At 49.6% G+C, this 20239-nt stretch overlaps 1 protein-coding gene across 2 annotated transcripts in view; it reads right to left on the bottom strand.

The window, feature by feature from the left end:
- Positions 1–373: 373 nt before the first annotated feature.
- The window catches only part of SREBF2 (sterol regulatory element binding transcription factor 2), a 37968-nt gene continuing 18102 nt past the window's right edge, over positions 374–20239 (bottom strand). For both annotated transcript variants that reach the window (XM_038419989.2, XM_038419901.2), the window contains exons 9-19: positions 18928–19109; positions 16644–16917; positions 14812–14981; positions 13121–13289; positions 12340–12466; positions 10335–10444; positions 9148–9280; positions 7907–8075; positions 5873–6058; positions 4478–4589; positions 374–3591 (exon numbers count right to left, since the gene is read on the bottom strand). In XM_038419989.2, coding sequence (XP_038275917.1) covers positions 3371–3591; positions 4478–4589; positions 5873–6058; positions 7907–8075; positions 9148–9280; positions 10335–10444; positions 12340–12466; positions 13121–13289; positions 14812–14981; positions 16644–16917; positions 18928–19109 — 1853 coding nt within the window. In that variant the 3' untranslated portion in view covers positions 374–3370. The remainder of the gene's footprint in view (positions 3592–4477; positions 4590–5872; positions 6059–7906; positions 8076–9147; positions 9281–10334; positions 10445–12339; positions 12467–13120; positions 13290–14811; positions 14982–16643; positions 16918–18927; positions 19110–20239) is intronic.

The following is a 20239-nucleotide window of genomic DNA, read 5'->3' as shown; positions in this document are numbered from 1 at the left end:
CTGGCAGAGACAGGATCCTGGACTAGACGGACCACTAGTGCAATCTGGTGCGCTGTACTGGCAGGTTCCATAAGAAACAGGAACCCCGAACTACCAGGAAATGCTGCTCTTGCTTACATTCCTGGTGTGGTGAGCAGTAGGAAGTCCTTCCTGGCAAGATTTCCAGCCTCGTTTAGCAGACAAGATGTCTAGAGAAGTACTGGGTCTTGTAGATACTTCTATGACGCGACTCCCCTTTAAGAACTTTGGTGGTTTGGTCATTGCTAGTCCAACCCCTTTCACTGCTGAGTTTAAAAGCTATTCAGTCTTACCACTGCCCAAAGGCAGTATGGATTGTGGGGGAGGCTATTAATAAATACACCATACACAGGGGCCAGGTGGTTCCATCGGTCTTTATTAGGCAACAGTCGCTCTCTAGCACTGGGACAGGGTACATAACTGAGCACCTTTCAAAGAGAGCAGAAATGGTTCCCTAGAGACATCACCAGCTATATCTTTTACAGCGAAGTGTCCCACTCCTAATATCAGTTGGATAAATAGACAGTTTTTCACATCATCCATAAACACCGCCCCCCCCATAAAAATATTACAGTGTATACACGGAAAAAGATGGGGGGACAGAGAGACAGCTGGTCCATAAATAACAGCACACTAACAGGCACACAGAGGAACCTCACACCTGAAGAAGTTCCACAGGTGTAAAGAATGAACATCATGCATGGACCATTCCCACAAGGGCCGCCTGCACTGGGCCTTAAGCTATCAATACTGCCCTCAACATCTTCTAGGAGCCTATCCCAACTCCCCTAGCTAATGCTCCAGCACTGTGTTCTGTTCACCTTCAAATGAAGTGACCAGGGAAGGAGGAGGTTCACCATTTCCCATGAGTGCTCAGTCTCTCTGACTCTACTGGACAAACAGGAATGGGTGTGGAACTCCTCCCCTCCCTAGTATACTACTGTTGCCGTTGCAGACCGATCAGTGGAGGTTTGAAGTGACATGGAGGATGCCATGGGCAGATACATTCCCGAAAAGATTAAAAAAGCTTGGGGCTTTAGATCAGGAAGCCCTTATGGGAGTTGTTTGTTTGGAAACCAGGGTCTTAGTTTAATCCTGCCTTGGAGGGGTGGGTGGGCATTAGCCTCTCCACAAACAAGCAGTATCTCTGTCCCATCTGACAAGCCAGAAGCTGTAGTGCTGAGCCATAAAAAACAGCATCTGTTCTTGTGCCAAACTACCAGGGTACATGTATCACCATGCGATTGTACTCATGTGGGTTTAACGCAGAAGCAGCCAACACAATCTGCATTAGAACATCTCACGTACACAGAGAGATCAGGAGCCAGAAACCAGAGGTAAGAAAACCACTCCCGCATGTCCCACTTATCATGGGCTGCTGACACCAATGTGAAGCAGGAGTTCTAAGTGGAGCCTTTGAATGCATCCACCCACACACTGGGAAGAAACAAAGGATATTTTCATTTGAGAAAATAATTACAATTATGACTCTTCCATTAAATGCCCCTCAAAAGGGGTGAGAGAGATGCGGAGGCAGGGGGGAGGCATTTCACTGCAGCCTCCAGAATGCCCTGCAGTTCAATAATGGTGAGTATGGAACCACTGTGAACATGTGGTTTGATGGCAGGCGGAATTACGTCAGTAAGATTTACATCTTAGCAAAGCTGTGGTGGACAATATTCCCACGGTGTTTAGTTTTGTGGCATTTGAAAAACCTTTGCCAGGAGCATGCTGCAAAACAGAGGCAGAAGGTCCCACGTGTATTGTAATGGCCTTTTCTTTGCAGTAACTGAAGCTCCAACAGCAGTTGCTGCAGAAAACCGAATAAATCTAGACAAAATGTTACAAAAATGCGAGTTCTGCTTCTGCAATGAGACACCATTCTGGGTAACGAACAGCGGCAGGCACCTGCTCGGGATAAGTTTGTACCCAGTACCAGTGTAGTTCTAGCTATACACATACACACAGCACATGCACATGGAGAGAAGCAGCAATGCGTTTCTGCCGAGCGCTAGCTTCCATATCGCAGGTGTGAACAGGAATGATTTCACACAGTCTTTGGATAGAGGCAATGTGAGCGGCGGAGCAAAAAGGGAAAACTGGGTCACTCCCCTACCCCACCCTCTCTCAGAGTCACAGGACTTGAGATTAGTACACCGAGGATCCAGCCAGCCCCAGGATTCTCCAAACCATGGCAGACACCAGGTTTATGTAAGCTCCTTCCCCAGGGGCACATCCTGCCATTCAGACTCAGACTGAGGGGTGTGCAGGTAAGGACACACAAAGGGGCCTGGAGCAGGGGGGAACCACTGGATCTAGGATTTTGTGTAATGAAGTATCAAACCTTCTCTTTTTTAATGAAGTATCAAACCTTCTCTTTTTTAAAACCCATTTTAATCTGTGCCAAAAAAGAGGGCCCAGCAGGGATTGTTCTCTCCCTTCGCCTCAGCCCAGGTCTCTGCACATCCTAGGTCACTCACCACATGAGCAGTCCAGAAAAAGGCACCCTTGTGCCCTCACTATGGATGCTGCTGATTTACACTAGAACTTTGCGCCAACAGAGGCAGCTCTGTGACCAGAGGGGGGAGAGGCACACGGGGCAGGGAGTGTGGAGAAGAGAAATCTACTGAAACCGTTCCCTACATTTTGTAAAGACACAAACAGCGCTATAAAAAACTGTATAAAAAAAAACACAGGGAGATTCCTGGGTGGGGTGGGCTGGCCCCAAGCACCACCCCTCCAACAGAGCTCCCCACACATACCAAGTCTACAGAAAAAGGCTCCCATAAAAACAGCTTAGTGAGTCCCGCCTTGAGGAGAGTGCTAGAAATCTCCCCTCCTCATTCCAGCCAGCCCAGAGCAGCCAGCTTGCAGGTAGAGAGTTGCCTGAGATGCTGGTTTTGCCTTGTAGGGGGGGGTCTAGGTGGCTCCCCTTCCCACCCCCAGGGGGTCTGGCTTAGGAGGGAAGGGAGAGCAGCCCCCGGAACACAGATCCATCCAGCACCAGAAAATGGCACTTTTCTGTCCTCAGGGCTTGCTGACCCCTCCTCCTGAACTGGCATTGCCTCTCTTACCCCAGTGAGGGGCAAGGGAGTGGGGGAGCTGCTAGCTGCCGCTGGTCTGGTTACACAGCTAGAATAGCACTAGCCAGATTCCAGTCCTGCCACCAGGCCTGAACGCAGCCAATGGCTAGGAAAGCTAACCCTGGGCTAGTCCAGAGCCCTCCCTGGCCCAAGTGATTCCACTTGCATGGCCCTAATCTAGAACGGTCTGCTCTAAAGAGGGAGGATAACGGGGGGGAGAGTCCAGTCTGACGGCTCACAAGGCTAGCTTTGGCCACACGGCCCCTGGGCTAGGAGGCGGCAATAGCGGTGCCCCCACTCAGTTTGACAATCATTTGCTGGCAGTCATTGCAGGAGCGCTTGTCCCCCACTTTCTCCAGCGTGCGGGCTGCTTCTGCCAGCAGGACTGCTCGCTGGCCCGGGGACGAGAGGAAGGAGAGGGGAAGGTGGCGGCAGGCCAGGAGAATCGCCGTGGCTCGCTCTCTCTGTCCTGGCAGTGTGTCCAGCTCACCTGTGCAGGAGAAGAAAAACCACTGCAACCAAGCCTTGCATAGCTCTAGCCCACCATAAAATACAGCCTTCCCCGGGCTGGCTGAACAGCCGCGGAGGTCAATACACCACGCCTGAGTATGACAGGATGAAACCTTCAGGGAGTTATTTTAAGGCAGCAAGGTGAGGTGGCCCAAGCTGCAGTTTGGCCAGGATTGCAGCGGTAACACCCTGATCCCAGGGAAAACACTGATTGGATCTATAACCAAGGGCCAGGCCCTCTGTTCCAAATTTAACTTGTGCCAGTATTAGTGATCTCAGATGTTCACTGTGACCTGAGCAAAGACATTTGACTTGCTAAAAGGATTTTTTTTTTTTTTTTTTATATAAAGCTGATGGTTTTTCTTTAGGAGATCAGCACTTTAAACTTTACCCTTATCTGTGAATTCTCTGCTTCCTGAGGGTAGCTCATTAGGGTAGTTCACTTCCCTTAAATTCAGCCTAATGATGGTTTTTAAGAAGCGTTTTAAGGTTTGCCCTGTGACCCGAAGTCCCCAGGACTGGTTCCTGTTGCTAGAATATAGGAGTCTCCAGTGAGATGCCATCTTCTGCTGCAGGTCTGTGTAGGGATCCCAGGCTCTGCTGGGATCTATTTCCCTGAACCAGAGCGCCAACGCCCCACAAACCCCAGCAGCTCAGCTACGGACTTCAGGAAGATCTAACATATCCTGCACCCTGCCTCCAACCCCTGCATCGTTCAGCAAGGTCACTGCCAACACACACCATGCTGGGCAGCTCAGTTCCAGACACTAAGCCTTGCCAAATAACCCCCTGCTTGCCAAAGAGCCCACAGCACAAACGAATGCTACAGATCCCCCTCCCAACAGGGAGCCTGTTCCCACGCTGACCTTGTTTGCCACTCTGGGCAGTGCGTCGCCTCAAGCTGTGCTCCAGCAGCTGGTGGGTGCGGGTTGGGCTGGCGCCTGCCATCAAACGCACAGTAGCCTCGTGCAGGAACACCTGGGGGGAATAGAGCAGAAGGCAATGATGGGCAGCCTCACGCTGGGAAGATCCTACATCCATACTGCCACAACGTGGGAGACGGCTCCCAGCTCACAAGCAGGGATACTGTTTCCCCTCCCGCCTCGCCTCAGGAGCTCCCTACTGAGTGGTCCCAAAACGGGGGCAAGAACAGAGTGAGAAGCAAAGCTGTTACATTGCCAGGGTACAGGAGGGCAAGGAAGGGGCTGGGTGGAAGAGGCTGGCAGGAGCACATCAGCAACACAGGAACCAGAGCAGAAAATGGAAGAGGTGTGGCCCCAGCCCTAGATTTCCTTATCCCAGAGAATAGGTCTGATGCCCCAGGAACAGAGCTGGCCATGAGAACCAGGACAGTAGGGTTAGCTGTTTAACACACACTGTTTGCACACATTTAGAACTCGACTGGATAAAGCTCTGCAGTTTAGACCATAAGGAGTAACCCTGCACTGACCAGAGACATGGCGTGGAAAGAGATGGAGGACCCCGGATGAGACACGAAGGTTTGCCCCATACTTCTCAGCCACTGTTTAGGACATGGTGAACGGAGTCCCACACTGCACAGACTCTTCCCCCACCCGACTCCCCAGGGCCCCAGCCTGAGCAGGAAGATCACAGGGATTAGGTATGAAAGAAACCCCAGGCCTTCACCTCCATCCCTTCCACATGGCTCATGCATCCCCTCAGGACATTACATGACTGTGTTCACAGGATGCTCCCTGATGCTTTGTCCAATCAGTGAAAAGCATCCAAGTGACGGAACCCAAGTCCTCCATTTATCCACAGATCAGGAGCAGCATGGACAGACAGGGCAAGGTTCCCTTCCCTGCCCTACCCTCTGCCAATGGGCCTCAATCCGAACCTGCAGTCACCTCTAGGGATAGGAGAGGCAGTCTCATTGGCAATCGCAGCAGTCTATATCACAAAGGAGACCAATTAACTAATACAGACACCTGCCCATTGGGAACAGGACTGATACTGCCAGCTCCCCACCCAGATGTCGGAGGGGAGTGGCTCTCGCTCACTAAGTGCCTGGGGAGAGACTGAATGCTGTTGGAGATGTAAGAACTCCATGCACCGTCTCTAGCCCCTGGGCCATTCTGTCCTCTTCTGCACTTCAGATTTACAAACTCAAGTGACGAAACTTCTTTGGGATGTCTATTTGAAAGCGTATTGCTGTGCAGAGCAGGCTGAAAATGAACAGTGCTTGCTCTGTGGGACTGAGGGGAAGGCAAATGGGAATGAGAAAAGAGGCAGGACTTTACCTTGTGATAAGTGGGCCTGAAGCCATGGGCCAGTTTGCGCAAGCTGCCGAGGTCTCGCTGGAAACCCGTCAGCTCAGATGCTGAGGCATGGTAGGTCTCACCCAGGGCCTGGCTGGAGTTCGCCTGCTTCTGCCACAGCATGGTGCGGAGTGAGAGCAGTAAGTCGCAAGTCAGCAGCTGGATCATCTGCAAGGAGGCCCCCAAGAGAGGACACAGAAGGTAAGAAACCCAACAGCTGCCCACTGCAGAGTGGCCAGGATTATCTGTGGTTGGGAGCAGCAGTGCCCTCTAGCTGCAGGCAGTGACCAGCCCACCTGAGCAGAAGCACTTAGCTGTGCCGAGAGTAATTTTGAAGGGGAATTTAGTGCTGCAGTGGTGCCCAATCAATGGCTCTGGGGACCAAAGTCCTTTCCCTTCATCTCAGAACAGGGACGGTGGGGCAGGCCCTGCCAAGAAGGGACCATTTCTAGAGGGTGAGTGCTGCTGACATGGTGTTATGGCTCTGCGATGTGGTGCCGGCTCAGCAGGAAGTAGCTGGAGAGCTCCAAACACACTGCAGACCAGCCACCAAAAATCCAAAACAACCTTCAGTCAATACCAAGCTGAGCTGGATTCAAATCACCAGCCTCAAGGCAAAAGGCTCCACATTTGATCAGTCACCTGGAGCCATCCTGCCCCAGAGAGCTAGTTACCTCCTAGGCAGGCTTGGGTAACCTGAGACCCTTAAAGCTAAAGGCTGCAGGACAGCATGCCTAAAGCAAGCAAACACTTGGTGCAACCTCCTTCAGCACACCACAGCCTGCTCTGTATTGTTACATTAAACCACAGAAAGGAAATTTCAATGAGCACATTTGGCTTGATCCATTAACCAAATGAAAACGAAGTGCCTTCCAACCGCACAATGACAGGCAGGCCCACCTGGAGATGGCTATGGCAGAGCCACCAACCCCACCTCAGAGCTCCATGGTGTCACCCAGGGCGACACCACCCTTCAACACACACTCTAGGTACACACCAAGAGGGAGTTCCAAATGGAATCAGCAGCACCACAGTCTTCCTTAGACGCCTTCCCATCCAAGTACTGACCAGGCCTTAGCTTACTGAGATCTACCAAGATCCCCACCGGGGGTACAAGGCTTCAGGCCATAGAGAGCTGTACCATATGCAGAAAAGGGAGGCCTTGTCCCCACCCAAGCTCCCCGAATCCCACCCGTTGCTGCTTCCAGGCAGGGGGAATGGGGTGTTATCCTAGCCATCCTTCGGAGAGCCTACCTGTGCTGCAGAAATGGAGCGTGCCTCTGTACTGCACTGCAGAAACATTGCACAAGTACTGCCAGAACATGCAATGCAACTACAATGCACTACAGCTGCCCCCCAGGAATAACAGAGCAGGCCAGAGCTCAGCATCCCACATGTCTTGCAGGGAAGCTTGAGCTTTGTGGTGCTCTGAAAAGTAAAGATACGAGAGATGCACCAATGCAGAGAAATGGCTTAGTACAGTCTTACTCCTGTTGAGGAGAGGAAGTGATAGTTCAAATGATGTCAAGTGCCCCAAGCCAGACCAGAGTGGATGTAAGCAGTCCCTACTTTACACAGTTATCAGTGGCCTCCCCCAGAGCAGACCAGAGATAGGGGCTGCTATGGGAACACCACAATATGGAGAAGTGATTAAGGGAACAAGGAAGGGGTGGCAACAGGCAAGATGACACAGCCAAGCACCAAGCTACAACCACGTGCCCCCAGTATGGCACTACAACAGAGAGCCACCTCCACACCAAGCAGGAGGGGAGGGAAGCTGGATGAGGAGTCCATCTCTCCCTCTTCTTCAGTCATAAGCATGGGGTACTGGGTGGAGGGAAATCTGCCCCCTTCTGCTCTGCTCCAGGCTGGAGAAGAAGTGTGACACGCCTTCAACTCCTCCACAAGGGGAGACCAGAGCAACGTTCCAGCCTTAGTGAAAACTACATGGTAGTTCCCTGTAGGAATCAGGAAGGAAGCACAACCTAGCAGAGGGCACCCTCCCTGGACCCTTACATTGTTGAGGCCAGTGTTAGACACACCACTGCTCATGTTAAGGCTGTTCCACAGGTGGCTGCTGGCCCTCTCGCAGTGACCAAAGGAGCTCTGCTGCCCATCTGCCTTCCCCGACAGAGAGGCCTGCATGGCTTTGCATACATGGAAGATCGCTTTCACCAGGGCGTTCCTGAAAGACAGAGACAGGGCAACACTTTCAAACAGTGCTATGTCCAGGCCTTTCCAGCAGCTGTTCTAAAGCACCTTCCAGTTCTAATCAAACAAGCCTTTGGCCTCCAAGGACCTTTACTGAACCGACCTTAAGTCCTAAGGGAAAGGAGTTCAGTGGTCTCATCTTCTCCCCACCCCAATTGGTTTAATCACAAAAGACACCACATAATCTGACATAAGAGGATTGCCAACCCGGAGAAGCTGCAGACTGGTATAGAAACACATGCAGCACTGGCAGATCCAAGGGCATGGGGGGCACCCACCACAAAGCCCATGTCTGTGCATGTGCTAGTAGTTCTAGGACCACTAAGGACTTGTCTACACTTACAGCAGAGCAGCTGGGCTGCTGTAGCACTTAGCAAAGACACTATTGAGACCGACAGGACAGCTCCTCCCATCGGCATAGGTGATCCACCTCCCCAAGATGCAGTACCTATGTCGACAGGAGAAGCTCTCCATAGCACTGTCTACACCTGAACAACGTAGTTATACCAACATACGTTTATAGTGTAGACCAAGCCTGAGTTTCTATATATAGGAGCCTACATGCAGCTGGACGAAGGGGCTTTCATCAGTGATGGGGATTGCTGCTGCTTTCAGTGTTATTAGGAAAGGTTTACATGCTTTCCCCTCACACAGGGCATCAGCCTAGGGAACTCAGAGAGAAAGTCCCCAGATGAGGATAACATTCACCCATAATTTTGTTTAGATAACAAGTACAGGGGCATTACATTCCCACGGGACCTTCCGCAACCCACTGCCCAGAGATCTGCAACACAGGCGCTGATTAACATAACAAACACTCCTACGTGCTGGATGTTTCCACATCATGCCATTACATCAGCAGGCATTGAAGCAATCTCACAGCATGACTCTGCAACCATCTTCTGTTGCAAGCACTAATAGGTTTAGCCCACAGGACAAGTGTCAGCATGTGCCTGCCCCACAGAACATCTGCTTTCAATTGGGCCATTGATATATTCGTTTCTGGAAAGATATGGTGGTTTGAAGAAGGTAAAAGGCCCACGCACTCTGACATCTCCAGGGATTTGGGCATGCGCTCCACTTCTGTAAAACGTGACCTCACGCCTGCATCGTCCCCTCTGAGCCAACTGATTGCCATGCCGATTGCCGCTGACCACCATCTGCACACCAAATCAGGGCCTATGGAAACAGTAAGACAACGCTGCAGCCAGGGAAAGCACAAAAAGCAGTGCCAAGAACAGACAAGCAAAAGGATAATGCCTAATATTTCTAGTGCCTTCCACCTTGATGAATCCAGAAAAGCTTTAAGAAATGTATGGCTAGAAGTTATTTCACCCAGCACTGAAATGCAACTGTCTCTAGGGTGAAATACTGCAACTTCGATAGTACACAGCAATGCTACACAGCAGACTGGGACAAGAAGTGAAGAACACTGTACTCACTCAAAACTGCAAGGGGAATTTTAGGCCTTCAGAACGTAGTCAGCCTAGCCAGACTCTCTCCCTTACTCCAATGAAGGGGGCCAAGGAATCTTCAGATCCCAAGCTGTCAAGATCTGTTTTCCTCTCTCATCCAAAGAGCAGCTGCTCCAGCAGCACACAGAATGCTCACGCATTGGTTCCCGCTGACTGAGGGGAGTTTATTGAGTCACCTAACCTTGCCTTGAAGGTCTCCCATCCAAGTACAGATGAGACCCAACTTTGCTAGGGTAAGGGTGTTTGCTTCCACTAGCCTGATCTATTTCCAGGTTCAGTAACTATCGTTGGCCAATCCTATTCCGGGGGGGAAGGGGGGGGAAGGCAAGAGGCCTTCCCCTTGTGAGATCAGAGAGTCCTGCCCACTGCACTTCTGTCTCTGTGTTGCGCCCCTTTGCCCTGTGTCCACCTACTCTTTGACAGCTGGAAGCTCTCTAGTACAGGAGTGCTCCTACCGGTGTTTGGAAAGTACGTAACACATTTTGGGCACTGCAGCAACATGAACAGCCACTACAATCCACTCCGTCCACCTGAAGTTACCAGTGGAGTTTCTATTCCATGGAGCTTTCTTCACGTCCTGTCCTGAACTGCCGTACATGGTGTGCTGCTGAATAGCTCTGTCCCACCTCAGAAGGGGCTGCACATCAGCAAAGGATGATTCCTCTGTAGTTAGTAAACCCCAAGATGAAGGGCGTTTCAGAAACTGGGCCATCATTCAGAGTCCCAGAGATGGAGAAGCTTTGAACCACAACACTCACCCAGGGCCAACTTCAGCACCGAACTGCTATTGAAAGGTGGAGTCCCGCTTCCCATGGAGTCCACAAAGGAGTTGACTAATTTCAGGTACTCCAAAGCACTAGAGAATTCGCTGGAAGCAGAGGCAAGACAGACATTCACTAGGCAGCAAGGTATGAGATGCCACATTTACAGCATGTCACAATATAATCTGGATGAGTCGCATTTATAAGCTCCACCGACCCACTAGGTTAGTGAGTTAGGGGACAGGTACAGGAGTTCAAGTTCCGAGTAGTTCTGCTTTACTACAAGCAACCTTCCCAGGCCTGAAAGAATACGACTGGGTCAAGAGGAAACCCTGCTGGGTATGTCTACACTGCAGCTGGACGAGTGCCTCCCCACACGGATAAACAGACTCATGCTAGCTTGAGCAGTATGGACATTGCAGCTCCGGCAGAGACTGAGGCTAGTCCCCCGAGCTCAGACCCAAGGGTTGCACGGGCTTGGATTCAGGTGGCTAACCTGAGTGTTCACTGGCGCTGCATCCGCCACACTTCTTTTTAGTGCACTAGCTCAAGAGAAGCTAGCTTGTGTCTGTCTACCCATGCTGAGATGCACCCTCCCAGCCGCAGTGTAGACGGATCCTCAGTCTCCAGGGGGCAGCGTTAGCTAGTGCTTCACTGTCAGCATAATCAGGGCCAGGAGTACACCCAAGGTCACAACATGCTCTACCTGCTCTTTTAGTCTGTTGATAGGTGGGAAGACACAAACTGTAAAACAGGCTATTTATTATGGGAAGGACTAGTTGGAACGAACAGAGAATTACTGTGTGTAACAAGTGACGTTTATAGGAAAGGGAACATTTTAATTAGCACTTTAAATTTTAAGATGCTGTCTGGAAGCTGCCAGCCTTCTCTCCAGTATCTGACACCTGCTGACATTAGGTGTGACAGCATCACGAGTCCTTTATAGGCTCCTTTCCATGCGTAGCTTCCAAGACAATCTGAAGTACATTTCAGCAAGTCACAAAAGCTATCAAATGTTCTCGACCTTGGCCAAAGACAACAGCACATGTTGTACTTATCCAGTTCCTTTTTGTCTGTCACAGAGGATTTTGGGATGCTGTCCATGGAAAATTTATTAGTACAAAAGATACCCCTGCCAATTAGAGACATAGGGCTACCTTCTCACTGCAGTCCACGCATGGTGTAGAACACCTTGCAACCTTTCCGACACATTGGCAATAGCAGTAGCTTGTCATACATCAATTTCAATGAGCTGGATCAAGTTGTTTGTCACCCACTGGGACTATACCAGTACTTAGATGTACAAACAAAAATGTAACTAAACCTGCACTATAATAAAAACTATACTTTTTCCTAACTGATCAGGGGATGGGGAGGGGAGAAGTGCAGTGTCCTCTTGGCCCTCACTCCTCTTTTGGGGGGTAGATCACTACACAAGTTCAGAGATTTATGAGAGACAATTAGAACTGGTTTAGGACAAGACATGACCATAGTTCAGTCCCAAACTAGACACGGCTCGGAGTAGAAAAATCAGCTTTTTCCTTTCTCTCTATTTCACTCAGATATGGAGACAGAGACCAACAACAAAGACTGCAGCTGAAGTTTGCTCTGCCCCTCACGTATCTATATATTTTGGTTTGGTTTAGCTTGCATTTACCAGCAGTGTAATATTTTTTCTTTAGCTATCAAGATACTGACAAGCAAATGTTAGGCATGGAGCCAGCGTGTGTCACCAGGTCTCCCCCCCCGCAAGTTCTGGGCCCAAAATGGTTATAGCTAATATTTCTCCTTCAAATTCGGGGGAGGGGGAGAGGGAGGGATTTGGCAGGTCTTGAGTTCAATCCCCACTGATGATCACAGTGGCCCCTATCAGTTTGATTGAAAAGATGCAAGTCAGTTATTGTCCTCAGGGCTCCTAGTAAATTATGAATGCAGCCCTTGATGCCTCAGAGTATTGGGTCCCCCTCATCTAGACAGTAATAACCTAAGCATTGAAACTTACCAGGGCTCTGGCTCCTCCTCCTCCTGTCCCGCAGCCCCTTTCCTGGCCTGAGGCTTCACGAGGGAATCCACAGCTCTCTCCAACAGATTCTCACAGAATGCCTGGTGAACCTGGGCTATGGGATCAGCTGGAAAGAAGAGAACAAGAGTCTTGCTCTTCTCTTATTCACAAACCCAAGCATCTCCAGACAACAAGACCAGCTGGAGGAGGGAAGCAGACTCCAAGACAGAAACAGTAGGAGCCAGCAAGAGGGATGTTCTTGAGGGACTGGTGCAGGGAACTAAAAGATCCCAAAAATTCAAACTTTTGACTTATTCAAAGTGACCCTCCATACCTCTGTTGGTTTGTTCATTATTAGTGATCTAGCTCTGCACAGCCAGCCCACAGATCCCAATCAGAAATGCCACTTCACCCGTGGAAAAGAATGGTATGATATTGTTCTAAAGAGAAAGGACCATGGTTTTACGCCTCTTAGTCACTCAGCCCCACACCTTGAGGGAATGCTGCTCTGTTACGTGACTGGAGGACAGAGGCGGGACTATGTGCAGAAACACAGCACACAATAGGAAACAAAGGGATTAAACTTGCCCTCAGCTGCTAGCAATGGAGGAAGTCAAGTGATCTTGACTTGGGGTGGGGGGGGGCGGGGTTTGCAGGAATTGGAGAATCATCTGGGATCAGGTACTGCAAGCTGTCCCAGATATTACAGTGGAGAAAAGAATCCCTGCGCAAGATGTTGGAAGGTCATGCATTTGTGGGTGTCAGACACAGTGGTGCTTACCTGGGTTCCTCGGGGCACAGTATAGACTCTCCTTTGTAGCAGATTTCACTGTCCAGCTCCGTTCCACAAAAAACCTCTGTCCCAGTGGGTGACACAGCCAGCGCAGGGAGTCGGGAATGGCACTCCGCTCTGAGCTACACAGGCTCTGGGCTTTATTTAAGAAATAACTCTGGGAAGAAAGGAGAATGGTGCCAAGAAGAGGGAGACACATGCAAACATCATGCATATGACTCAGTGACAGTAAGCAGGGGCAAGGTTCGTTACAGGCCAGCTCAAAGTAATTCCAATTCAGTGGAATTGTTGGGCACCACTGTGAGAATCACGGGCCAGACATACCATTGGGAAAATAGAAGGGTCTAAATTCCAATGAACAAGCAATTGAATCAGCTGATTGTATACAGTATTACTGTACTATAAAAGCATAGAGTAACATTTTATTAAAGCAGGTCACACTAGTGATTAATATTATGCAATGCATATATTAACACTATGAAGAATTATGGATACTCACTGATATTATGCTTTAAAGTCCGTGACCAAATAAACAGAGAAATAGGTTCTCTCCCAGAGAGGAAAGGCAGCTACCGGTCTCCAGTGTAATTTTATTAGTGTGGAATCAAAACAATGGAAGCCCCATTGACATACAAATCAGCAGGGGGATGGGAAGTGCACAGGAAGGGAAGAACTGCAGGAAGCCTTACTGGCTTTTGATAACAGAGACCATGAACATTTGGGGGCGGGGGGAAGGCAAAAAGGCATTTGAGTTATCCATCCCTTGGGGATCAAAGCTCTTGAAAACAGAACATTGGATCCTTCAAGCAAAGGGGTTGAAGTCTTTGGGAATTAAAAGTTTAGGTGAGAAACCTGCTTAGGTAAGGATTGTAACTTGCTGCAGTTAAGTTTTAGTCTTAGAAGCGTATTTTTACTTTTGTTTGCTTGTAACCCTCTCTCTCTTTGTGCTATATACTCGGTAACCCTTAAACATGTGTCCTTTCGGCAAATAAATTTCAATTTACTTTTACTCTAACCCTTTCCAGTGCACTGATTGAAATAAGAGTGTTTGTCAAACCCCAGTTAAATTCATGAGCTGCAGTGTATTGTCTCGCTAAAGGAGCAGCGAACTGAACTTCTGAGAGCGTTCAGTAAAAGGGGAGATGTCTCTGGGGAACTCAGGAGTTGGGGTTCACTGTTATCTGCAAGGCAAGGTTTGGACTGGCAGAGTCCCGAAGAGTTTGCTGGCAAGGCAGACAAGCTGGTGCATCAGGGAGCTGTCTCTCAGCTTAGCTGTAGCAAAGCTCTCACTTGCTGCGGCTGAGAGGGGGAACACACTAACTCTCAGTTCTGGGAACCCCAGTAGATTGTCACAGGGAGACTGTTTCCGACCGGGAGGGTGTTGGGATCACTCTGCAAAATGTAACCGGGTGATAGAAGATAGGTGTGACCAGCATGCTTGTAGACTGGTGTTGTGTCAGGGCTGTGAGCCATGGCAGCATAGCATTGAAGGCACCCAGAGCTGCAAGGCAGGTGATGACAACCACTCACTGGTCTGGGTTGAACTTCAAAGCATCACAACCACCAACACCTAACTATGCCCCCTTTGGCTAAACAGTGACTGACTGGAGATACGCAGTCCTCCCCTGCTCAGAGCTCTGCTGGGAGGCACTGTGGGGAGAACAGTGGGACTCACTCACCGCCAGGAAGCCCAGCTTGCCTCCGCAGCGGGTTTTCAGGCCGACAGCAGCAGTCAGGTGGATCTCTGCCATCATGCTGGGTGGGATCTTCTCCTCCGCACACTCAGCCAGATTCACAGCGCACAGGGCCATGTGCAAACCCGAATAGGCTGAGCTGGATGGAAGTTTACCTGTGCCAGGAACAGAGAAGAATTCACCTCTTCTATACAGTCACCATACAAAACAGATCTTAGTGCAACTAATACAATAACTATGCATCTCACAGCCTGCACCATACATAGACTGGACCATCTTGGCAGAAAAAGTTTATAGTGCCATAGGCATCACGACCCAGTGCTCTGTGTACAGAGCAGCTGCCCCTGAACTTCTCTCCCTAGATTCTGTGAGCTGCAGCCACAGCTCTGAACTTTCCCTGCTTCCCCACCCCAGCTCTAAGATCCAAACAGCCATGGAGGGAATGAGATGAAGGTGTGCTGCTGCACACGTCATCACTGGAATAGCCAGCTTTCTTCGGGGCCCAGAACTGTACAGGTATTTGAACAGCATGATCAAGAAGGGTGGAGAATTGCTCAGGGTGATCCAAGGTGGCCTAACGAGCATTAATGGGATAAAATTGGCAAAGGGCAGCTTAGGCTACACATCAGGATGTGTCAGTGGTTTGTTAGACTGTGAATTATTCTACCAAATGAAGTGGTGAAAGCTCCACTCATCACATAACGATCCCCAAAAGCTCGTCTGTGTGTACATACATGTAAACAGAGCTTCAGAAGTGTACCACACCTATTGGCTGATGCAAGCCTGAGAGTGTTAGTGATGGTCTCTGCTAATCTACTCCTCCCCCCGTCTCTAATTTTCGGAGGTTCTGCCAGTGATTAGCCTGGCACCTGCTTCCGCTTCCCCTGCTTAAGTGACATGAGTGAATTTGACCCTCACAGTCCCCACTAGCAGCAGTGAACACTGACAAGACTCAGGTCCATTCTCAATCTGCTGCTGCATCGGAAAGCTCCGAGCAGCAGCAAGAGGGCTCCGTCTTTCTGCAGACGGCATGGCATCCGTCCCTGCTGTTCATGGCTGGAAGATTATCTCCACAGCCGTAAGGGCTAGAAACAATGTTTATCATTTCAATGAAAGCTTAGATTCTATAGCAGTTAATGACAGCTACCTGGGAAAGCCTCTTGCTCCCAGGGACAAGCTGATTTTTCAAGCCCAATGTACATGGATCACTTACCATGGAAACCTGCCAGGTGGACTGCATCAGCTGTGTAACAGCATCCAGCAATGCCACCCAGCAGTTCAGTGGAGGAGGAGTCAGAGAAACCCAAGGTTTTATTGAAAAAAACATTAATTTTAGGCTGGCATAACCAATCTGGAATTTGCCCAGGGCACCTGCTAACAGCTTACTCTTACAAAATGTGCCATGGGGCATTTCTGGAGCCCATCCATGGTACAATTACAACTGAGTAGGGCTATCAGGTTACTACATGGTTAACCCCCCACCCAGTTTGACACACTTCCATTTTGTGGTGTAGACAGGACCTTATAACGGTGTTCCATCATGCCAGCTAAAGCCCTGGAAGTGCCTTACAGATCACAGCACTCCAGAGTTGATACTATTACCCCAGGAGAGGTGACGCTTACTGAGCTGTTCTTCTGAATGGCATTGTTCCCTTGTGACATTTCAAGTCAGTCTGTGTGTAACTTGTCCCTTGAGCTAGGAGCAGATTTGGGAAGAGCAGGACAAGGAGCCTTTCCAAGGACCCCATGAGAAGGGCAGCTATGAGCATCCTCATTCTGTCAGGGGAAGACAGTCCCATTGCAACCTCTGCCCTTACCTGTGATGTGGAGCTGATGGAGCTTGTGATATGCCAGAGCTGCATCCCGAGCACTGGTCTTGGCCTCATCCTCAAAGCCAGCAGCAGCCTCTCTTGCTCGCTGTCGCTGTGAAGTCCTCTTCAGTAGCCAGCGAACCAGCCCCAGCTTCTGTAGACTGTAGCGGATCACGTTCCAGGACAAGCTGCAGACCAAGTCCAAGCGGGACGCAGGCAGCGCTCGGCCCAGAACGGACAGGCAGATCTGCAGATTTGATGCAGCAGCTGCAAAATCCCCCTGCAAACGCAATGGTGAATGGTTAAACAAAGATCATTTAAGCTGGTGAACAGGGCTGCATTGGCAGTCCTTGAGACCTGAGGGCTCTATTTACCCCCAGAACATGTACAGTCTAAGCAGAGGCAGTGCAAGCTTCTTCCATGCACCTCCACACCCATTTTCACTCCTTTCTCCTCCCAAGCCCTGAAGCCCCACCTCCAGGAACCAGGAGAGTTAAGTCTCCATGGCCCATGTAATCTGACTACTCTCAGCTGAGTGCCAGCGTAGGGACTTGTCTACACTAAATTTTGTCAGCAAAAGTTACGCTGCTTTAATTAAAATTGCTGCTGCATGTCCAGAGTGCATCCACTCTAGCAGCTTTAGCATCAACACAGAGCAGTGCACTGTGGGTAGCTGCCTCACTGTGCAACTGGCTACAGGGTGCTTTGGGAAGGGTTTGCAATGCCTCAAGGGACAGGTACAGCCTCACATGATGCAGGTTTCTCAATCCCATCGTTCAGGGAGATCCTAGTAGATTGTCAGATGCTTTTCCAATTGAGGTGTGGGGGGGAGGGAGAGGAGAGTGGTGTGTCTGGGGTGGGGGAGACAGCAGGCTGACCAACCTATCCTGAGGAAGGGGAAGGGGGACACCCCACCCGCCCCCCACATCAGCCCCCAGCTCTGCTCAGCACAGCAGTTTCTCCCAAACCAGCCCGCGCTCTGCCTGCCTGCTTATGGTTCTGTGATTCTTGCAGGGAGCGGCATTCTGAGCAGCTCTGGGAGCTCTCTGTGCTGAGGAATGTCCAAGCAGCATGGCAGCCATCCCCCCATACCTCCCGCCCCACAGCAGGCCACAGTGTTCCTGCTGCACATCAGAAAAAGGAGCATTCCCCGTTAATGATTGGATCTTTGTCACGCTCAGCTGTCAGATACTTTCCAGAGCTTTGATCGGGGAGGGGCACAAGCCTGCAGGGCAGCAGAGATCAGAACCGTGAGCAGAGCGGTCACGGTTGGCATTGTGAGATACTGGTGGACGTCGACAAAACCAAACAGCAGTGTCTACACAGATGCTTTGTCACTTTAACTTTGCGGCAAAGGGCTTTGTGCCTCTCGTCAAGGTGGTTTTATTTTGTCGGCAAAACAGAATAGTTTTGCTGCCGAAAGTAGCTTTGTAGTTTGTACCCCTCCCGTTTTGCTGACAAAACTGTGTCGTGTAGACAAAGCCGAGGCTTTTTGAGGACTCCTGTCCATTAGGAATTGAACAGACCAAGTGCTCAATGTTAGCACCAGCTGGGACTGGTCAGCATATCTCCACCAACTTCAGCGCTGACTGACCCCAGCTGAGGATCTGAGCCACATATCGAATACCTGGACATGCTGAGTGCTGAAAAAGCAACTGTGAGAAACAGAGAAGCTTGGGGGAGAGGCAGGATGAAGTTGTAGCAAAACAGGTGGAAGCACTGGGCCCCTGCTATCAAAAACAGCACATTGTTCAGTGCCAGAGAACAGTATAGAAAGCTCTCCTGGGGGGCTGGAGGGCAGGGGAATTGTGATGGTCATAAAACAGAGGGCCTTTCGCAATGAGGGTGCAACCACAGGAAAGCTGTTCAGTGGCCTGTGGGCAGCAAGTTGATGGGTTCAGTCTAGTTCTGAATGAGACAAGTGCCTACGTTAAAAATCCCCAAACAGCTGACTCTTTGCTGGCCAAGTACGAGCAGGAATGAAGACTGAACTCCCCTCGCTCCCCCAGAGGCTGCCCTACAAGGCAGGAGTGAGGCACAGATGCAGGGGCTGTAGATGGGAGGCTTACAGCGCTGCTCTCTGTGCCATACATGTTTAGTAGTTTGATGTTTCGCGCAGACTGGTGTCCTTTATTTGGCACCAATTCTCTCCATGTTTTCCACTTCAAAATGCACAGGAAGGTTAACCCCAGAAATGCTGGCATTCTCCCAAGTGCCATCCATCGGCACCTCCAAAGGGTTCACTGGGGGAAGGGCAGGATTTGCTCTGCATAATGAGGGGTTGCTTTACCCTTGCCAAATCCAGGTCAGCCTGCTTGCGATGCCGCCAGAACATTACAGACGAGCGGGAGTGCAGCCGGGTCACCGGCTCCCCATGCACAAGGAGCTTTATAAACACACTCAGGACAATTACACCATTCACCAGCCACAAAAGCAAAGTGGGCATCATCCAGCCAAACCAGCCGCCAGCACCTGGCAGAAAAAGAGAAATACAGAGAAGTCAGCCTGGATAGCACAAGTTCAGCAGGCAACAGGTGACAAACCTGTCCAGCCCTGTCAACTTGCCACTGTGACTTCATTTAACATGTCCTGAATCTTGGAAAGATTTGATTTTCTTCAAATGACTGTAGTTATTGATTTCTCTCCATCTGAATACTGACTTAGACGCTTGCAACATTAAAAAAAAATCTCATTTCACAAAGTTAATTTAAAAAAAATTAAACTTCCACATGAGGGGAGGACTGCGCAAGTGGCTCTAGTGAAGAACTGGGCATCCCAGGATGCTTGATGCCTGAAAGGAACACAGTAACATATTAATTAAATGCATAAAGGTAAGCTAGTGCAACATGAAGGCTGCATAGTCAGGGAACTGCAGACATCCCTATAGGGTTCCTGGTCCTTGTTAAAAGTGTAATTTAACACATCTGTGTAGGGTGTTAAACACACACCATAAACCAAACAGTCTGGGAAGCACAGCCAAGTTAATATTGTGTCAGTACCCATGATTTCTGCACTGATTTTCACAAATAACTTGATTTGTAAATTATGAAAAATGACTAGAGAAATAGAAAGTTAGAAAGTTCACCCTTATGGAAATAGAAAAAAGTGACCTAGTTCAAAACTCCATGACATCTGTCCAACCAAGGTAGCTTGTGGTGATGGGCTATAGACAGGTACCTTCTGGTAGCCCACTGGACTGTTTGATTTTACCACCCCTAGTTTTTTTCTTGTAAGTACTATTCATGCCAAAGCACTCACCAGTCTATTCAGGTTTCTGACCTCCCACTTTGCCGGGATCTAGCTCACTACTACAATACTTTGTAAACAAAGGAGGCGTGATGCACTCTGAAAGTCTGTTTTCAAATGACAGTTTTCAGACTAGCAGCCATGTTAGTCTGTATCCGCAAAAAGAAAGAGTACTTGTGGCACCTTAGAGACTAACAAATTTATTTGAGCATAAGCTTGAAGTGAGCTACAGCTCACTTCATCGGATACATTCAGTAACAAGGAGCAACAAGATGAAACTGAACAAAGGGAAAACTTTTCTAACAGTACGGTACATAATCTGTAGAATAACCTCTCATACCAATTAGTGGAAGCCA

Source organism: Dermochelys coriacea, chromosome 1 (genome assembly GCF_009764565.3).
Source record: "Dermochelys coriacea isolate rDerCor1 chromosome 1, rDerCor1.pri.v4, whole genome shotgun sequence".
NCBI classification, from domain to species: Eukaryota; Metazoa; Chordata; order Testudines; family Dermochelyidae; genus Dermochelys; species Dermochelys coriacea.
The sequence above is the reverse complement of the archived record's forward strand: the minus strand, read 5'-3'. Positions and strand labels throughout refer to the sequence as shown.